The 21,214-nt window shown below is 48.9% G+C and overlaps 1 protein-coding gene across 1 annotated transcript in view; it reads right to left on the reverse strand.

The window, feature by feature from the left end:
• The window catches only part of nnt (nicotinamide nucleotide transhydrogenase), a 44,887-nt gene that overhangs the window by 11,110 nt on the left and 12,563 nt on the right, over positions 1 to 21,214 (reverse strand). The window contains exons 10-19 of the mRNA XM_080841657.1: positions 20,947 to 21,103; positions 18,435 to 18,596; positions 15,533 to 15,643; positions 12,672 to 12,817; positions 11,355 to 11,550; positions 10,314 to 10,547; positions 8,676 to 8,836; positions 5,956 to 6,135; positions 4,231 to 4,390; positions 104 to 185 (exon numbers count right to left, since the gene is read on the reverse strand). Coding sequence (XP_080697783.1) covers positions 104 to 185; positions 4,231 to 4,390; positions 5,956 to 6,135; positions 8,676 to 8,836; positions 10,314 to 10,547; positions 11,355 to 11,550; positions 12,672 to 12,817; positions 15,533 to 15,643; positions 18,435 to 18,596; positions 20,947 to 21,103 — 1,589 coding nt within the window. The remainder of the gene's footprint in view (positions 1 to 103; positions 186 to 4,230; positions 4,391 to 5,955; positions 6,136 to 8,675; positions 8,837 to 10,313; positions 10,548 to 11,354; positions 11,551 to 12,671; positions 12,818 to 15,532; positions 15,644 to 18,434; positions 18,597 to 20,946; positions 21,104 to 21,214) is intronic.

Here is a 21,214-nt window from a genome sequence, read left to right on the forward strand (position 1 = left end):
TGTCTGTGTCTGTGTCTGTGTCTGTGTCTGTGTCTGTGTCTGTGTCTGTGTCTGTGTGTCTCTCTGTGTGTGTCTCTGTGTGTGTGTGTGTGTGTTTTCTTACCTGACGCTCTTGCCCTGCTCCACCAGCAGCTTGACCAGCTCAGCGATGGGGTACTGAGCCTTGGCAGCACACAGACCATACCCTGCAGAAACACAACACTGTCAATGACTGATCAATGCATTACGCTAATGCTGACCCCTATGTTATAAACACACACACAGATCACACACACACACACACACACACACACACACACACACAGATCGCAATGTTTCACCACCTGTCTTACTACTGTAAATATCCACATGCTAGTGTTCGCTCTCCCTTTTTATGTCTCACCCACACACACACACCCACACACACACACACACACACACACACACACACACACACACACACACGATGAAAGAGTTTGGAGAAAATAACTTAATACCCTGTGGACAACTGAATCTCAAACATATTGATAGAAATCGGAAAATGTGCTTCCAATACACAACACACGAAGAAACCTTTCCTCTAATTTTAAGAGCGGAGATTAAATAAATCCCTTTTCATTTTATAACATAATAAATACCATAAAACAACTGCTGCGACATCAAAGCTCGAGGGAGGCTCACTGGAAATGGTTTCAATCCCTGCTTTATACGCACTGCAGTCAGAAACACTCCACACAACGCTACTTGACAATCCACAGGTGGACTCCGTCAATATTCATGACATAACACAGCAGTAAGCCCCCCTTTCCTTTCAAATAAATACAATCAACGATGGGATTATTTCACAAGGGAAGGGCTTCGGTCAATGGCCCTGAAGCACCAGAAGTTGACTTCCATCGTTGGTGTCAAACGGGGAGGACAGGGTGTCAAATGCAGCCCCGTGAGTCCTGGTACAGGGAGTTGGAACGAGTTTTTACTTATGTGTAAGAAGAAACAGTTTTACAATCCAGTCCCTGTGTGCTACCTTTCATTTAGGACCGTCAAACACAGCCGTGTTTGCCCTGCTCTAGATTCAGTGATTATACAGATACAGTGTTTGCTGTAGTGTATGTGTGTGTGTGTGTGTGTGTGTGTGTGTGCTACCTTTCATTTAGGACCGTCACACACAGCCGTGTAAGCCCCGCTCTAGATACAGTGATTATACAGATACAGTGTTTGCTGTAGTGTATGTGTGTGTGTGTGTGTGTGTGTGTGTGTGTGTGTGTGTGTGTGTGTGTGTGTGTGCTACCTTTCATTTAGGTCCGTCACACACAGCCGTGTAAGCCCTGCTCTAGATACAGTGATTATACAGATACAGTGTTTGCTGTAGTGTGTGTGTTAGTGTGTGTGTGTGTGTGTGTGTGTGTGTGTGAAGTTGCCCTGCTCTAGATACAGTGATTATACAGATACAATGTTTGCAAGGGTGTGCTGTTTTAGCTGTAGCTCTCTCTCTGCCTCGCTCTGTGTCTCTCTCTCTCTCTCTCTCTTTTAATGATTTTCCACTTTTTCATACCAGTCTTTTTTTTTTTTTAAACACAAGCATTTCTCCAAAAATGAAAACAATCAGACCCAGAAAAGGGTCCGGTGTTCAGTTTAAAAAAAAAAAAAAAAAATAGCTCTAAATGTTTCCACAGATGTCAATCACGCAAAGTGACTACGACTGGTCCAATTACGTGAAACGTGAAAACGAAAACAAGGTTCGCCAGGGAGTCGTGTTTGCACGGCGGCGTCTAGCAGCCGATGAAAACACCAGGAGGGCAGAGGAGAGGGCAGAGCCACAGCCTGAGGATGGCCCCTGCGTGGGTGGAATCAGCGCTCAACCCTGAGGGCCATTAGCGCAACAACTCAGGGTTGCTGGGAATCAAGGAAAACAAAATGGAGGATTAGCCTCGGTCAGTTAACAGCGGTGTGGTCCTGGAGTTCATCCTCTCTTTCAGTTCTCTGGAAAAGAAAATAAAAGAAAAAAGAAAGAAAGAAAAAACTAAACAAAAACAAAAATGCACGACTTTTTCGAGCCCACCACTTCCCAGTCGGTCTCTCCCCCCCATCACATTATCCCCCCGTCCCAAGGCTAAAGAGCACGGTCGGGCACAAGTCGTGAGCAGAAGGGGGGGTTGGTGTGTGTGTGTGCGTGTGTGTGTGTGTGTGTGTGTGTGTGTGTGTGTGTGGGGTACGGGGGTTTGGATGCCTGTGAGCCTGTTGGAAGGCCATTTGTTTTAAATAAAAAGAGCCGTCTCTGTTGTGCTTGGCCCCACCGCCGTGTTTACTCAGGATGTGTGTGTGTGTGTGTGTGTGTGTGTGTGTGTGTGTGTGTGTGTGTGTGTGTGTGTGTGAGAGTGTGTGTGTGAGAGTGTGTGTGTGAGAGTGTGTGTGTGAGAGTGTGTGTGTGAGAGTGTGTGTGTGTGTGTGTGTTTTATTTTCATTTGTGTTTACACTGGAGAGTGACTTTATTATCATTTCTCCTGTTCGGTTTCGAGCCGCATTCCCACATCTAATCTGCCTCCCCAGTCCCTCTCCTCCACCCCAGCCCATCTCCTCTCCTCTCCTCTCCTCTCCTCTCCTCCACCCCTCTCCTCTCCTCCTCTCTCCTCCACCCCTCTCCTCTCCTCTCCTCCACCCCTCTCCTCTCCTCTCCTCCACCCCTCTCCTCTCCTCTCCTCTCCTCCACCCCCTCTCCTCTCCTCTCCTCCACCCCCTCTCCTCTCCTCTCCTCTCCTCTCCTCCACCCCACCCCTCCCCTCTCCTCTCTTCTCCTCCACCCCCTCTCCTCTCCTCCAGCCCCTCTCCTCTCCTCCACCCCTCCCCTCTCCTCTCCTCCACCCTCCTCCTCTCCTCTCCTCCACCCTCCTCCTCTCCTCTCCTCTCCTCTCCTCCACCCCTGTCCTCCTCTCCTCCACCCCTCTCCTCTCCTCTCCCCCTCTCCTCTCCTCCCCAGCCCCTCTCCTCTCCTCTCCTCCATCCCAGCCCCTCTCCTCTCCTCCACCCCACCCCAGTCTTATCCACAGTCCTGTCGCCTCCAATGTCTTGATCCCCCCCACCAACCCCCGCTTCCCGCCTCCGCCTCCGCCTCCCCGACCTGCTGTCGGACCATAAAACTCCACCGTAAAACAGTCCCTCGTAGAGAAGAAAGCGGAGCGGGAAGCTGCCACGCTTGCCGGCGGACTTCACCGAGGCCCTGGAGGCCTGCTAAGATCATTTAGAGGAGCGGGCCGTTCCACGCCAAAAAAAAAAAAAAAAAAAAAAAACAGTGCGTCAACTCTAAGCAAATAATTAGGCAACTCCACAGCCCCAGCTGTGGCACTGAAGGTCAGACACGGATTGTTTCTTTTCTTAACGGTGTTTAAAGAGCCTGTTCCATTACTCTGAAGCACTCGACTTGAACGCGCGAGAGAAGGAGCCAAGACAAGGAACTTTCCAGAAGAGATAAACCTGACGTTTCTCCGAGAGGCTGAGGAGGCCTAACGAGAGGTCCGCCGACCCTTGAGAACCCCTGACAACGAACCGGGGGTGGAGATATATGGACAAATATTACACAGTCGGCCAAGTCGTCAATAAACCCCTTTTAAAACATGAGAGCCATCTTTCCAAGACCACCTCAGCCTGCGTGCCTACGGCCTCACTTGGGGAGGTGCCCTGAGCGACTGAGACAGGGGTGGGGGAGGGGGGGTGTGTGTTTCTTAAAATTGCTTATGATGTAATGAGGTTACGCAAGGTTAGCCAAACAGCCATAACATGCTGAAACGTTTGACCGAGCCTCTGACAGCCACTCTGCTCAGGAGCAGCATTAGAGAGAGAGCTTACATGGCCACCCAGACTCTGTGTGTGTGTGTGTGTGTGTGTGTGTGTGTGTGTGTGTGTGTGTGTGTGATGGCACACCTGAACCCATGTTTGTGTGTGTGTGAGTGTGTGTGTGTGTGTGTGTGTGTGTGTGTGTGATGGCACATCTGAACCCATGTTTGTGTGTGTGTGTGTGTGTGTATACACATATATATATATATATATATATATATATATATATATATATATATATATATATGCACGTGTTTTTGTGTTTGTGGGTGTATGTGTTTGTAGGTATATATACACATCTATCTGTGTGTGTATCAGTGTGTGTAGGTATATATGCAAGTGCATCTGCATGTCTGTGTGCACACGTATAGGTATGTGTGTGCATGTGAATAAGTGTGTGTGTGTGTGTGCTCCTAGGGTTACCTGGCACGATGATGACGCTCTGGGCATCTTTGATCATCTCCACAGACTGGTCCACGTTCACCTCTGTGTGGGTACCGACGATCTCCATGGGCTTGCCGGTGCCGGTGGAGGACGTACCGTAGCCGCCCAGGATGACGTTGGCCAGGGAGCGGTTCATAGCCTGGTTCCCGCACGCCACGTCATTTCCAGAGGAAGAGGAGAAAAGACAGACAACAAACAAACAAACACACAAACAAACAAACAAACAAACAAACAAAGCTGAGACATGGAAGTTTCCAGCTTAGAGGAGATTCATGTGTAACTACATTTTTCACCACCGCTGTACGAAAAAAATAAAAATAAATAGAAGGGTACTAAGGGCATTTGGCATGAGGTCTGCACTCTCGCTCCCTCTCGCAATGTTTACGAAAGTGAAAAATAATTTGTGGATCCACCCCGTTATTTTGGAGCCGCTCCAACATGGAATGGGCTTTCCCTTGGCCCGTGCCACATCCCTCCACCAGGGTTCACAGAGGTCGGCCAGGTAGTGTTTGCGTAACCTTGCCAGCAGCCTGACAAACGGGCCCAAAACCCTTAGCGGAGGTAACAAATGAACCCAAAAAAAGGGGGAGAAATGAAAAAGAGTGCCTCTCTGTGGGAAAGAGAGGAACCGTGTAAGAGCAACTAGCCTCACAGGGCTGGTCATTGATTGCGTCTAACATTACAAAACGTAGACAGAGAGCAGCTGTGTGATTAACACTAAACATTAGCTCCAGCTCCAGCGTACATAAACTCATTGTGACGCGGCCACAAGCTTCACATTTTCCATTTCTTCTTCCATCAGGAGGCAGTGGTGGCAGAGGAAACCAAAAAAACACCAAAATGGCCCGAGCAATTCACCCTTACTACTATCATTACACAAGCCTTAGAAAACAAACACTGGTCAAAACATGACATGGGATAAGGGTGGTGTGTGCTAAAGTGAGCGAGTCCATATATATGTATGTGTGTGCGTGTGTGTGCGTGTGTGTGTGTGTGTTTTCCTTTCTCACAACACACGTGATGTAGGTCAGGATGGAGCATGCGTGTGCGTGTGTGTGTGTGTGTGTGTGTGTGTGTGTGGGTGTGTGCGCGTGTTCCTTCTTACCACACACATGTTGTAGGACAGGATGGCGCGCCCGCGCGTGCGTGCGTGCGTGTGTGTGCGTGCGTGCGTGTGTGTGTGTGTGTTTTCCTTCTTACCACACACATGATGTAGGACAGGATGGCGCGCGCGCATGCGTGTGTGTGTGTGTGTGTGTGTGTGTGTGTGCGTGCGTGCGTGCGTGGGTGTGTGTGTGTGTGTGTGTGTGTGTGTGGGTGTGTGCGCGTGTTCCTTCTTACCACACACATGATGTAGGACAGGATGGCGTGTGTGTGTGTGTGTGTGTGTGTGTGTGTGTGTGTGTGTGTGTGTTCGTGTGTGTGTGTGTGTATGTGTTTTCCTTCTTACCACACACATGATGTAGGACAGGATGGCGCGCGCGCGTGCGTGTGTGTGTGTGTGTGTGTGTGTGTGTGTGTGTGTGTGCGTGCGTGCGTGCGTGGGTGTGTGTGTGTGTGTGTGTGTGTGTGTGTGTGTGTGTGTGGATGTGTGCGCGTGTTCCTTCTTACCACACACATGATGTAGGACAGGATGGCGTGTGTGTGTGTGTGTGCATGTGTGTGTGTATGTATGTGGGTGTGTGTGTGTGTGTTCCTTCTTACCACACACATGATGTAGGACAGGATGGCTCCTGAGGAGCCAATCAGAGCGCCCACGATGGTCAGCAGGTCGTTGTTGAGCAGGAAGCCCTCGGCACACAGGGCCCAGCCAGAGTAGCTGTTCAGCACCGTGATCACCACGGGCATGTCAGCGCCCCCGATGGCCGCGGTCAGAGTCACACCCTACAGAGGGACATTTAGTGATTTAGCAGGCACTTTTATCCAAAGCGACATATACAAGGAAACTGCATTTTTACATCAGGAGCAGTTAGGGGTTCAGTGCCTTGCTCAAGGAGACTTACCCAATGTGTCTAATCTAATGGGGATGACCCGACGACATGTCACAGATGATGTAGAAGCTAGTAATAGATTTGTGTAAGAGTGGGGAATCGAACTAGAAACCTTCCGATTAATAAATGACTTTGCTACATCCTGTACCACTGTCACAGAACAGGACACGGTCACAGCCATTCAGATCTAATGGGGATGACCCAACGACATGTCACAGACGTAGAAGCTAGTATTAGATTTGTGTAAGAGTGGGGAATCAAACTAGAAACCTTCCGATTAATAAATGACTCCACTACCTCCTGTACCACTGTCACAGAACAGGACACGGTCACAGCCATTCAGATCCAATGGGGATGACCCAACGACATGTCACAGACGTAGAAGCTAGTATTAGATTTGTAATGTCTATCTATCGAACGCTAATGCTTCAAATCTAATGGTGATCCTCCAAGCTGAGAACATTGGAGATTTCAGATGGAGAGAATCTGTGTGTTTCACTGCAGACCACTGAAGGCATTCCAGCTGATGCTCTGTGTGTTTCAGTACAGACCACTGAAGGCATTACAGCTGATGCTCGCTGATAAGACAGGCCCAAAGACGGAGGGTAAACTATTTACACGGGCATACGGACCCTACTCAACACATCTCAGTTCCAGGTCCCTTTAAGTTATCTCCTCTCCTTCCCTCCTGACTCTTAAGTGATCGACTGAAGACCTCTACACATGATCACAGGTGTGGTTGGGTGTAGGGCTTATACCATAACATGAATGTGATTTGGGCTAGGATACACAACAGCACTAAGGGCTTTTATTTGTTGTTAAACTGATCCAGAGGGAAATCTGATCGTGAGGAGCGCGGAGGACGACTGTGTACTTCCAAAGGGCCTTGCATGGGTACGTACGAGGCTTTTGCCAACACGCAGAGCATTTTTATTCTCCCCCTTTGGGGACAGGGCTTAAACAAAGCCAGCTACCACACATTACGGAATGAAACACTCAATCACACACGCAGAGAGGGCAACACATGAACAATATCAAATCTCCAGGTCTTTTTTTTACACACACATCCCCAGGCCAACCTTCTGTTGACTGCTATTAGCAACCTTGGTAAATAGCCATGGGAGGAGTGTGTGTGTGTGTGTGTGTGTGTGTGTGTGTGTGTGGCTGGGGAGGGGGGGGAGACATATTTATTTTTCTGAACTGCTGACAACCTGCTCAAATTCCTAAAAAGCTGAAATTGACTGCAGGTTGAAGACCCTACCTTCTCTCTGGGCACACGGCTCCAATCTAATTATCCTGCTTTACCTTTCATCCATCATCAGATTTGTTTGATGAACTGTACAGGTTTTCTTTTTTTCAATAAAAGAAATAATGCTTTCAGCCAAAGACGTGGTTGTGTCAGAGTGTGTGTGTGTGTGTGTGTGTGTGTGTGTGTGTGTGTGTGTGTGTGTGTGTGTGTGCCTTTGGCTTGACCTGGAACGTTCTAGAACCTTTTGCCCATACCCCCTGCTGTGTCTGCGAGGGAGGCCTGGCTCACCATCAGCTGGGCAACAGGTCAGGCCCACTGCACAGACCAAACACACACACACACACACACACACACACACACACACACACACACACACACACACACACACACACACACACACACACACACACACACACACACACACAGGCTCTAGTAATGGGCCGTGGACTCAGAAATGAAAGGTCCAATTTCCTCCCCTTATTAAGGTGCATTAGGAGCGAGATGAATAGATTAAAAAGATAGAGCACAGCACCCCTACTGGCCATGAGGCACAGCTGCGAGGCCTCCCCACAGTCAGAGTTCAGAGGTCAACATGCAACTGACTGGTGAGGACAACAGATGACTGAACTAAGCATGGAGCCCTATACGATGCAACAACACTGTGGGCAGATACGTAGTCGTGATGCCTAGGATGTGGAAGCTGCATACTGTTTCTCATGATGAATAAAATACAATACAATACATTCTAAGGGAATGGTGTCGATCTTTGACTACAAATCACTACAAATCATAACTCACTAGCTTTAGTGGATTAATGAGGACGATGGAGTAGGTCCATACGGCTCATAAATATCTGCTTCCTTAAACCCAGATTGGAGGTCCTGACCCTGGAAGATACTTGGGTGTCTTTGATGTTGACATTCATTTAAATTTACATTTAGCAGACGCTTTTATCCAAAGCGACGTACAAGGAAACTGCATTTTTACATCAGGAGCAGTTAGGGGTTCAGTGTCTTGCTCAAGGATATTTACACACTTGGTAAGTAGGAGTGGGGAATCAAACTAGCCACCTTCCGATTACTAAACAAATCCTCTACCTCCTGTACCACTGTCGCCCTCACTTAAACATAAATATTTGTTGAACCGACACCCCCCAACCCCCCTGGAGTGTGCTGGGTACCCACCATGACGGCGGAGAGCGCAGACACGCCGCCCAGGCAGGTGATGCCGGTGGTGAAGCTGGGGTCCAGCATGTAGGGGACCATGGCTCCCACGCTGGCGGCCATGAGGCTGGCGTTGAGTGCGTGCCGCCCAGGGAGCATCAGAGGGGAGGAGCTCAGCATACCTGCAGGGCACACAGAGGCAGTATCTCAATATCTCAAAAGCTACAAAAAACTACAAATGACAAGAATTGGCCTATGGAAGATGTAGGCAGATAAGGCTGTATCTGACAAGAACTGGCCTAAGGGAGGACATATTTAAGCTACACATGCGTCCGATCAAATTGCGAATAATTCGAGCAAGCTGCTTTTCCGTAGGTGTACATTTAACTTAATTCTTGCTCTATCCTGCCAGATGATACGTGTTTTTATAGCACTGAAATTGTTACAACGGGGCAAAAGCAACTCAATTCTCCTGCGAAAAAAAAAAATCCCACAGCTTCATGTTGCGAAGACAAGCTCACTCGTAGTCCCAACCCACAGGCTTGAACCATTTTGTAGTGCAGATGCACGGTGATAATGGAAGCCTTATTTTTCCATTACCTCCGAAATGTGCAACCAAGGAGCAGAAGAAGATAAAGTCTAAAGGGGCGGAGGAGGAGGAGGTGGTGGTGGGAGCGTTGCACAAATTGAGCGAAGGAAAAAAAAAAAAGGGGGATAGAAGAAGAAAGAGGGGGGAAAAAAGAAAAGGAAAAAGAAAGGGTGGGTGGGTCGGTTGGTTGTTGGTGGGTTGTAATCTTTTATCAAACTGCAGCTTTCCAGGTTGCGGAGCGGGAAAAGAGAGCGGGAGAGAGAGCAGTGGGAAAAGCGCGGAGCAGATAATGTGTTCCAGCCGGCAGGAACAAGTGGAAAATGACTGGGGGGCGGAGAGGGACTAATTAGTGCCGAATCCTGAGAGGTTCCGCCTGGCCACGTTCTAAACACGGGGCATGTGTGGCACTGGTGGGACCCGGAACACAACGCGGTACCACCGTCGCTACAGAACCCTGGGCAGAACCAGCAGAACGCAGGGCCGAGCACTGGTAGACCAGCGAGGGTGGGTGGGGAGATGACCGGGATAAATAATCGCTTTACAGAAGTCTTTAAGGGGGATAATTTAATCTTGTAACTCTTGTACATGTGTGTATGTGTGTGTGTGTGTGTGTGTAATCTTGTAACTCTGGTACATGTTAAATCCCAACACATTTTTCCCAAACCTCTCCCATCTGCATGGAATAATCATGTGACTGGATGCTGAGCTGGAGTGCGTCACCCATTCCCATGGGAATACCGTCTGCATTCCAGCAGTGCAAGGCTTTTAATGTGAAGCATTAAGAAACTCTGGACTGTGTTCACTTCCTGTCTCTCACCTGCTTGGACATGCACTGACATCACTAGACATTTTCCCCCTAAGGTGTCTGATCCAAAACACCACCGTGGATCTCCCTCCACTCACCTTGGCGCACACACACACACACACACACACACACACACCGACACACACACACACAAACACAGACACACACACAGACACACACAGACACAGACAGACACACCGACACAGACAGACACACCGACACACACACACACACACACACACACACACACACACCCTCCACTCACCTTGGAGTTTGCCGTAGGCCACCAGCGAGCCGCTGAAGGTGACCCCGCCGATGAAGGTGCCCAGGTAGGCGATGATCTTGGTGAGGTTGGCGGCCGGGTCGGTGGCGAAGTGCGGGTACTCGATCATGTACTCGGCCACGCAGGTGAGCACGGCGGCCATGCCCACCAGGCTGTGGAAGGCGGCCACCAGCTGCGGCAGGTCGGTGATCTGGACCCGCTTGGCAAGAGTCAAACCTGGGGGGCAACGACAGGAGGGGGGGGGGGGTATAGTCAGGAAGTAGGTCACTAGAGACTTCTAATTACAGTGTTGTTAGTTGTCCTTGTGTATGTGTGTGTGTGTGTGTGTGTGTGTGTGTGTGTGTGTGTGTGTGTGTGTGTGTGTGTGTGTGTGTGTGTGTGTGTGTGGTGTGTGTGTGGTGTGTGTGTGTGTGTGTTCTGAGATGTTGGACCTTCAGGGGTTTCTAGAAGCATCTGGAACTGGGCAGGCTTCTTCTCTTAAGTGCAGTGACTGGTCTGAATGGTTTCAACTACTCTCCTCTCCAGCAGGCACACACACAGGCACACACACACACAGGCACACACACACACACACACACACACACACACACACACACACACACAACTACTCTCCAGACCGCTTCCAGTAATAATTAGCCATGTAGATTAGAGCCGACTGGCTGCATCAGGCCTCCACCATCCCGACTCAGAGCTGGTGACCATTAGCACCCCCCCACACACAAACACACACACACACACACACACACACACACACACACACACATCAGGCCTCCACCATCCCTGCTCCTTGACTCAGAGCTGGTGACCATTAGCACCGGGTTGAAATCAGTTCATTTAAGTCATTTGTTCCGCCTGGTGATCACAAACACACAGAGACACACACGCAATCCCAAATATTCATCACATGCCACCCCCCACCCACACACACACACACACAGACACACCGACACACACACACAGACAGACAGACAGACAGACAGAAGAGAGTTGTGCGACTCTTGTAAACCCATGCCACCGACTCACCAGCTGTGCCGCCCACGGCCATGGCGGCGCTCATCTGGGCCAGGAGCTCGGGCGAGGGCTGCAGGGCGCCCAGGGTGGCAGCGATGCCCCCCGTCACTCCGATCATGCCCAGGGCGTTACCCAGGCGAGCCGTCTTCTGGTTAGAGAGGCCACCCAGGGCACCCACACAGCACAGGCCAGAGCCCAGGTACATCATCTATACACGGAACACACACACACACACACAGACAGAGAGACAGACAGACAGGAAATGGTCATATGAACACTCATCTACAAAATAATGGCAGTGTGAGTGTGAATGGGCTTTTTATTAGAGATGCACGATATATCGGCGGCCGATATATTAGTGGCCGATAAGTGGAAAAAATAAAATATTATTATTATATCGATATCATAATTTTGGCCGATAATTTAAGCCGATATTTTTAACGTCTAACTTCCCTCCAAATAGGTTTTCCCGGGTAGTCTGTTATACTGTACTCATAGGTCCGTTGCCTGGCTACACTAAACGTTTTGAGCAGGGCAGGCAGCAGTCTGAAATATGAAATAAGCATGTCGGTGGTTTGGAACTATTTCCCAGTATCACAAGATGTTAAGCGTTGTAGTGCATCCTGTTGAGGGCTCTAGCCATCAAGTGTGTTGCTTGTGATGAAATTTCTTGTGCCCTAACATTTGAGAAAAAAAAGGCACATCTAAAACCTTTTGTACCCTTTATTTTAAATTTAAATACAAAAAAATATCGGTTATCGTATCGGTATCGGCAACAATAAACCAATAATTATCGGTTATCGGTATCGGCCCTAAAATTCCATATCGGTGCATCTCTACTTTTTATACATCCAGACCCAAGGCAACCACAACTTTACCTTTACTTTATTTTATTATGCTATTTACTTTAGCGTTAATTGTTCAGGAGTTCAAGTAAGAAAGTAAGTAAGACTTTATTTATATAGCACATTTAATACAAAAGTTGCAGTTCAAAGTGCTTTACATAAAATCAATAAAGGCAAGCAGCAGGAGCAATACACGGAGTGAAAGATAAATAAAAATGAGGGTTTTAAGGGAAAATGAAGGGAAATGTTAAGAGATATAATCCACTTCAAGCCAAAGCCTACACACAGAGACTCTCATGATCTCAGGTGCATCCTCTCATGAAATGAAAAACACACACGCACGCACGCACGCACGCACGCACGCACGCACGCACGCACGCACGCACGCACGCACGCACGCACGCACGCACACACGCACACACGCACACACACACACAGTGGAGAGACTGAAGTATAGGTGATAAAAGAGTAGGTCTAGGGTCACCTGTTCGATGTGGTAGCCAGACTGAAGGGCGACTCCGTAGCCTCCCACAAACACTCCGGTGGGCAGCATCCACAGGTAGTTGAACTCCGGGGGATCCGTGGGCCTCTTGAACATGTCCAACATCTTCTTGGTCACCAGGAAACCACCTGCAACCGCACAGGAAACACAACTCTCAAACCACCTGCACCGCACAGGAAACTCCTTAACACAACTCTCAAAGCATGACCTGGTCAGGGCACTATCCCTTAACACAACTCTTAAAGCATGATGTGGTCCGGGCACTATCCCTTAACACAACTCTCAAAGCATGACCTGGTCAGGGGACTATCCATTAACACAATTCTCAAAGCATGACCTGGTCAGGGGACTATCCATTAACACGATTCTCAAAGCATGATGTGGTCAGGGGACTATCCATTAACACAATTCTCAAAGCATGATGTGGTCAGGGGACTATCCATTAACACAATTCTCAAAGCATGATGTGGTCAGGGGACTATCCATTAACACAATTCTCAAAGCATGATGTGGTCAGGGGACTATCCCTTAACACAATCTCAAAGCATGATGTGGTCAGGGGACTATCCACTTCTAGGCCTTGTGTCTCACGTCAGGCTAAACAGACATGTCTAGACTTCTTTTACCTCACAAAAGAGGTGCTTGACATTATAACATTTCAATGTAAATGAATGAATAATATAAATCAATATAAATTCAAACACACAGGCATAACAGTCAATTCAACACCAATGTTCAAAGAACCAGTAAATAGAGCGCACTGCATTATTAAACGACAGTTCTATGAAAAATGCACTATGTTCCTGTCATAAATTTAAGATTAGGGGAAGAAAAAGAAAACTTTGTACTCCGTAAAAGACAGGTAATCCATAAAAGACAGGTAATCCATAAATTCTTGGTCTTTTATTGAACCTAAAAAGGGAAAGGGTAATTGGAATTCCCCTAGTATGCGCTAGTCACAGAAAAGCGTTTGGGAGAGGCGATAGAGGAAAAGGAAGACCGAGTGGAAACGTCAAAGTCTCCATTCTTGAGGTTTTATGACTTCTTGGTTTGACGCCACTGCGACTTTAATTTCAGTTTTAAAAGGCATTTTTTTAAAACACCTGGGATAAAATATGAACATGGAGATTTTTAGTCCTTGAAGTGACTCAAATGTCAAGGGGCTCTCAGAGAGTAATAAGTGGCTATTACAGAGCTGGACACAAAAAAAGAGGAGGAAAAAAAGCCCTTGAATTTCTGAGTAATATATTCTTCCTAATACCCACACGCCCTTTGACCGAAGACTGCGGTCCAGAACCGGTGCCGGCACCGAGGTCCAACCGAGACGTTTGCCCAGATTAAAGGCTGCTTGGATTGGACATGGCATTTTGGACACCTGCCTGCTCCAAAGTATTTTTCTCAGCTCACTTTTTTTTCCTGTCATTTAATGACATTTTTTTCTCAGTAAATGTGCAGCTCAGTCTGATTTACAGTGTGGCTCTCTGTGGCTTTGAAGGAACACTCAAGAGGGATTTGACCCACCCACACACACACGCGCACGCACACACACACACACACACACACACACACACACACACACACACACACACACACACACACACTCAAGAGGGATTTGACGTGTTCACTCTCAGGTGTGAGTGAGGGTCGCCTCTTCCCGTCTAAACTGTTCCACCTGGAGGGACTGCAGAGGGAGAGAGAGAGAAAAGGGAGAAAAGAAAGACAGAAAGACATGGACAGAGAGAGAGCGAGCTAGAGAGAGGATATAAGAGAAAGAGAGAGAGCGAGCTAGAGAGAGGATATAAGAGAAAGAGAGAGAGCGAGCTAGAGAGAGGATATAAGAGAAAGAGAGAGAGCGAGCTAGAGAGAGGATATAAGAGAAAGAGAGAGAGCGAGCTAGAGAGAGGATGAGAGAGAAAGAGAGAGAGCGAGCTAGAGAGAGGATGAGAGAGAAAGAGAGAGAGCGAGCTAGAGAGAGGATATAAGAGAAAGAGAGAGAGCGAGCTAGAGAGAGGATGAGAGAGAAAGAGAGAGAGCGAGCTAGAGAGAGGATATAAGAGAAAGAGAGAGAGCGAGCTAGAGAGAGGATGAGAGAGAAAGAGAGAGAGCGAGCTAGAGAGAGGATATAAGAGAAAGAGAGAGAGCGAGCTAGAGAGAGGATGAGAGAGAAAGAGAGAGAGCGAGCTAGAGAGAGGATATAAGAGAAAGAGAGAGAGCGAGCTAGAGAGAGGATATAAGAGAAAGAGAGAGAAAAAGAGACAGGGGCAGAGAGATAGAGAGAGAGAGAATGAGAGACAGAGGGGCAGAGAGAGAGAGAGCGAGAGAGAGACAGGGACAGAGAGAGAAAGGGGAAAGGGATAGAGATACAGAGGGACAGACAGAGAGAGAGAGAGAGAGAATGAGAGAGAGAGAGGGACAGAGAGAGAGATAGGGACAGAGAGGGAAAGAGGACTGAGAAAGAGAGAGAGAGAGAGAGAGAGAGGGACAGAGAGAGAGAGCGAGAGGGACAGAGGACTGAGAAAGAGAGAGAGAGAAAGGGACAGAGAGATAGACAGAGAGCGAGCGAGAGAGAGAGAGAGCGAGGGAGAGCGCACATGCAAGTCTCTTCTCACGAAACCGGGGGTGAGGTGACGTGACGTGACGGGGGCAGCCAGGGAGCAGACTCCTCACCTGCCACCTCTCCTGATCCAGGGCTCCGTCTCATTACTGACACTCACCGCAGGCTCTCTCCTTCATGCCATTGTGCCGGCCCGGGTCACACAACCAGACGGGCGGGGAAGGGGTGTGGGGGGAGAGGGGAGAGGGGAGAGGGGGGGAGGACCTGTTGGTTTGTTCCAGGCACTTACCAGCGATGTTGACAGACGAGATGAAAGCGGCCAACACTGCCAGAGTCTGAGCGGTGTCGGTGGGGGTGTATCCACCTCCCATGAGGGACAGGCCCCCCACAGCAGTCAAGCCTGGAGGGGAACACACACACACACACACACACACACAGACACACACAGACACAGACACAGAGACAGACACACAGACACAGACACAGACACACACAGACACACACACACAAAGACGGTCAGCATAAGGGGGGGGGAAAGGGCTATGAATGATTATGGTTATGAATGAGGTTCCACAAACACACTGTAAACATTCCGGCATTTCAAACCTATCACATGACATGACATAACATGTAAACATGCATACGCTTTGCATGAAATTATAAGTTTAACATGAACAGACTCTTCTCATTCTCTTGGACTTCTAACGACTCGGACTTTGGAACCTTAAAAACAGCCGAGCCACTGAGAATGCCATCCGACCGGGAGAAATCCCGGAATAATAGCGGAAATAAACAAACGAATAGCAAACTAAATGAGTACACCTTAATGGTTTTCAAATGGAACGCCTCGGAATTGAAGTAAACCTGCCATGGCTAGGTTACGAGTCGCCAGAGTGAGTCAATCATGTGTGTAACTGCTGCCGAGCATTTAGCCCGCCCCCCCCCTTTCCTTTGAAATTCCCGAGCTGCAATTGATCGCAGACCAGGAGTAGGAGAAACCCTTACGCACGCTACCTCAAGCACTACAGGAAATGCAGCAGACGAACTGTAAACCGAAGAACAAACCATGCCGACTTCACACGTGTGATCTGCCTAACACACACACCCACCTCAACACGCATGCACACACTTAAACACTTCCTTGTACATACTAGCCATAGGCAGCACTTGGGAGAAATGTTTAACCGCGTTTCTTTAGTTTTTTTTCACCCTTCACGAAAGCTTGGGATATGTGAAAAAAAACGTCTGCATCGTCAAAGAGCCTGAAGGGTCGACCTCGCACAGTTAAAAAGTTAAAAGTTCAAATCGTGCAAAGCATCAGCACTGACTCAAGTCATGGAAGAATACGATATCCAACGTGAATGAGGACACACCACACCAGACACCAGTGCCTCCGATTCCAGACTACTTTCCTACACCGTAACTAGAGGCTTTACAAAGAGCTACAAAGATGACGTCCCCTCAACACCTCACACTGGCACTATCTCAACCTCACCCTCCAAGAACTCTTTTAGGTGATATTGAGGGAACGCCAGCAAACTCTGATTTCACTAGTTTCAGGTAGACTAAAGGGGCGCAGAGGAAACGGACTCGACCCTCACCGTCGGCCAGGACAGGAGACAAGATATCAAAAGAAACTCGATGCTTTTCAAAAAAGTCAGACAGTTATTTCTCTCCCTCTCCCTTTTTCTCCTCCTCCTCTCGTCAGAGTAAGGAGTGAATTCCTAATAAGTGCCCTAATGTCTCATTCCCGTTGATTTGCGCTTTATTACGCTTGGCTCGGGAATCTCCGGCGCCCACGGCGTTCCCCAACGCTGTGTGTGAGGGAATATTCCAAAAAAGAACCTGTGGGTTCGAAGAGTCAAGCACGGGAGGAAAATACCCCACAAGAAAGAACAATGAAAGAAAGAAAGAAAGAAAGAAAGAAAGAACGAAAGAAAGAAGAATGACGAGGAGCAGGGTTCCTGAGGAGCACTAACGTGTGCCAGCCAGGAAGTGTGCAGGAGGTCCACGGGGCTAATCTCTGTTGCCGGTGGATGCCCCTGTAGTCTCCCTCAAGGAGACGTTTACAACGCGGCCAACATGTACAGGCCTTTAATGTGGACCACCACAGACATGTACACGCCTTTAATGTGGACCACCACAGACATGTACACGCCTTTAATGTGGACCACCACAGACTTGTTAATAGACGATGAAGCCTTTTCCTGGGCCTGGATCCTGCCAGGGGAGGAAGGGGCGCTCCCCACACACACACACACACACACACACACACACACACAAAGTCTACCCCGACCCTGCCGTTCTCCCTGGGCTGTGGGAGACATCCTCAACCACATGAGGGGGAGCCGCATGGTAGCCACACCACACAAACCAAACTAATGAAGACGGCGAGTTCCTGCTCCAGGGGTGGCCGACCAGAGAGGATTAATCTCAACACAGCAGGGGTGTGTGTGTGTGTGTATGTGTGTGTGTGTGTGTGTGAGTGCGAGGGGTGTGTGTGTCTGCGTGTGTGTGTGTGTGTTTAAGAGAGTGTGTGTGTGGGGTTTGGTAATGAGGTTCTTCTTGGTTAGACACATTACGTGCTATTTATAGACGCATTAATGCCAAGCGTCCCCATCTGGAGTGCGAAGGCTTTCCCCTCGTTACCATGGCGCAGTGGAATGGAGAACTCTAGAGCCATCACAAACCAAACAAGTGCGGGAAACAGCCCCTAAATCCCTCAACAGTTGAAGCTTTTTCTGACTACAGAGAGCCCCTTCCAACGGTCAAAAGAGGAGTTACCGGGGGGCACTGTGGCTCAAACAGTAGCCCCGACCACATTCGGGCTTGATGCTCAAGGAGGTTGCGGGTTCGAATCCAGGCCCAATGCCATTTCTCCTGTCCACTCCCCACCTCTTCTCGCTCTCATTTCCTGTCACAATCTTCACTGCTCTGTCAATAAGCTGTTTATTTATTTATTAATCTAACTATCTATTTATTTATTAATTGTTATTTATTATTATTAAGCTGTGTAAGAAGTCTGTTGCTGCCTCTACTGTCTCGTTGTCTTTGTGGCAATGACAAATAAAGTACTTTGAACTTTGAAATTAAAGGCATAAAAAGCCCAAAAAACAAAACAAAGAGGAGATGCCAAGCGTGAGATTTGCTTACGGGCTGAGTTGGACCGGGCCGAGCGGTGTGATCCTTACCAGAGATGGCGTTGGTGACGGACATGAGGGGCGAGTGCAGAGCTGGGGTGACGCCCCACACCGTGTGGTACCCCACGATTCCTGCCAGGCCGAAGGTGGTCACCATCTGAGTGAAGGCGGCATGGGGGGCGCAGAGGCCGAGGCCAAGCAGCGTGCCCAGTCCTGAAACACACATACACACACACACACACACACACACACACACACACACACACACACACACACACACACACACACACACACACACACACACACACACACACACACACACACACACGAACAAACTCAAGTTCAATTGTTTGCAGAACAGTCAAATAAGAGGATGAACAAAGGGTGTTTAATCTAACCTAACCTATAGGGTCGGTCCTAAGTGTGTTACAAATTCCCTGTTTGGAAAACTTTATGTGAACCACAAACAGAAGCTCGAACACACTTAAAAAAAAAAAAAAACCTCCAGACCATTACTGATGAAGTCCTCAGTTCCCACCCAGCCCCTCCCTCCCCTCCCCCTCCCCCCCGGCTCTGATTAAAAGCCATTCATCTTTAGGCGGGGGCCATCTTTGAACTTGGCTCCAGCTCCAGCTCCCACCTGCGTGTTACAAAGGCCACCCATAAAAGCAGCTGGAGGTGAAGGATCAGCGCCGAGGTGCGAAACAGACGGTAGCCCAGGTGAGAACCGCGGACGTGTGACAGGGTGGGGTGGGGTGTGGGGGGGGGCGGGGGGTTCAAACCACCACCCAAAAACCCTCCCTCCCGCCGGTGGCAACCTCAGCTGCCACGAAGCGAAGGGAGAGCGAGCGCTTGGGCGCGTGGGAAAAAAAAACCTCTTACCCCATTACAGACCGAGCCAGCAGGGGGTTGGGGTTAAAACAGCCCCCCCTCCACCCCCCCCACCGCTCCCCTTCGTCTTTTATTATTACCAGTTTCCTGGCATTTGGAGGTGGGGGGGGGGGGGGCTGGGGGGGGGAGTGGGCTTGGGTTGTTGCAGGCGGTGCGCCAATTAGGTGACCAATTCTGATTTCAAAGGGCTTTGGCGCTGGTTCATACAGATACGCGTCTGATGAGGTGGTCGGGGTGGGGGGTACAGGAGGGGTTGCAGGACGGTCAGAAGACAGATAGGCCCAAAAAAAAAAAGAAGAAACAAAAACAAAAAAAAAAAGCATGAAAGGGCAGGAAGATGAATTTGCATGTTTGTTTATCCCAGGGTGTTTATTTACGTGCGTGGTGCATTTGCGGCTTGTCTGCATGAGTGAAGTGTACGCTTTGATCTAAGGCCAGAGCTGCCTCTCTCTCTGTCTCTCTCACACACACACACACACACACACACACACACACACACACACACACACACACACACACACACACACACACACTCACTCCTGGCACGTCTGTAACCAATAGAATTCATTTGTGCGTATTTTTTCTCTGCAGGGCTTTTAAGTTTAATGGAGACTGGAGCAGCACACTCTGAGTAGGCAGGAAAATAAAAACACATTTGGGAGGATCGCTAAGCAACAGAAAGAGAGAGAGATGGCTTGAGCAATGACCTGGAGAGGAACATTTAATTCATCGGAGGGGGGGGGGACCATAAAAGAAAACATTAATGGCAGACGTTAAACCCTGTGACTAGCCTATTAACCCCGCTTTGAGCCCCGAGACCACCCTTAAAATAAGAAAAAGGGCCATGACACACCAATAGCTTCCGCCTAATGACGCCCAAATGTTGCCAGTGCCAGCTCAGACACCAAGGAAGAGTTAAGGCCTACAAAAGGCGGGGTCATGGTGATGTCAACACAAGGTGAGGCTGACACTTTGGAGGTGAACACATCACAAATCCCACCCATGTGTTCACAACACCACAAGCTTTAGGGTCTGCCTGAGCAAGTTTGATCTAGATCTTATGAGAAGGGTTTGATTGGTCTGGACTGCGGCTAGATCGAGAAATAATGAGCAAGGTGTGATTGGTCTAAACTGGTGCTAGATCTAATGAGCAAGGTTTGATTGGTCTGGCCTGTTGCTAGATCTAGATCTTATGATCAAGGCTTGATTGGTCTTGCCTGGTGCTAGATCTATATCTAATGAGCAAGGTTTTATTGGTCTGGGCTGGTGCTTGATCTAGATTATATGAGCAAGGCTTGATTGGTCTGGACTGGTGATACATCTAGATCTTATGAGCAGGGTTTGATTGGTCTGGCCTGGATCTTTGCCCTCAATCGCACCAGTCAGCCCGATATGAGGAGTGGATCAGGAGCGGTCAAAGACTAGGTGCTACAATGGATGCTCCTGAAGAGATCAGCTAGCAAAGATCTCGCAAGGTCCATACCATCAACAATCATGTGGGATAACTTGTTAAAATTGGAACAGAAATTCAAACAAGAGAATTCAATGCTGTCTGAAGAACACAGGTCTCACACAAAAATAAGAGGGTCATCCCAGAAGGGGTATGAATGGGTTAAGAGCAATAAAACGAGAATATATGAGAAGAAGAGAGGGCATGAAGCCGGGCGTTCACCTCCAGCGTAGGCACCAGTGGTGGTGAGCGTGGCAGCGAAGGGGGAGACGGCTGCAGCCTTCTCGGCCTCCAGCTCCTTCTTGGTCTTCATCTTGACGGGGGCGGCCGCCACAGGCACGTTGAGGGGCTGCGGCGCCGGGAAAAGCACCTTTCCATCCTGCACATGGAGAGAGAGGAGGAGGAGGAGGAGAAGGAGAGAGAGGAGGAGGAGGAGGAGAGAGAGGGGGAGGAGGAGGGAGAGGAGGCGGAGGAGGAGGAGGAGGAGGAG

This window comes from Sprattus sprattus (assembly GCF_963457725.1).
Source record: "Sprattus sprattus genome assembly, chromosome: 7".
Classification (NCBI taxonomy): Eukaryota; Metazoa; Chordata; class Actinopteri; order Clupeiformes; family Clupeidae; genus Sprattus; species Sprattus sprattus.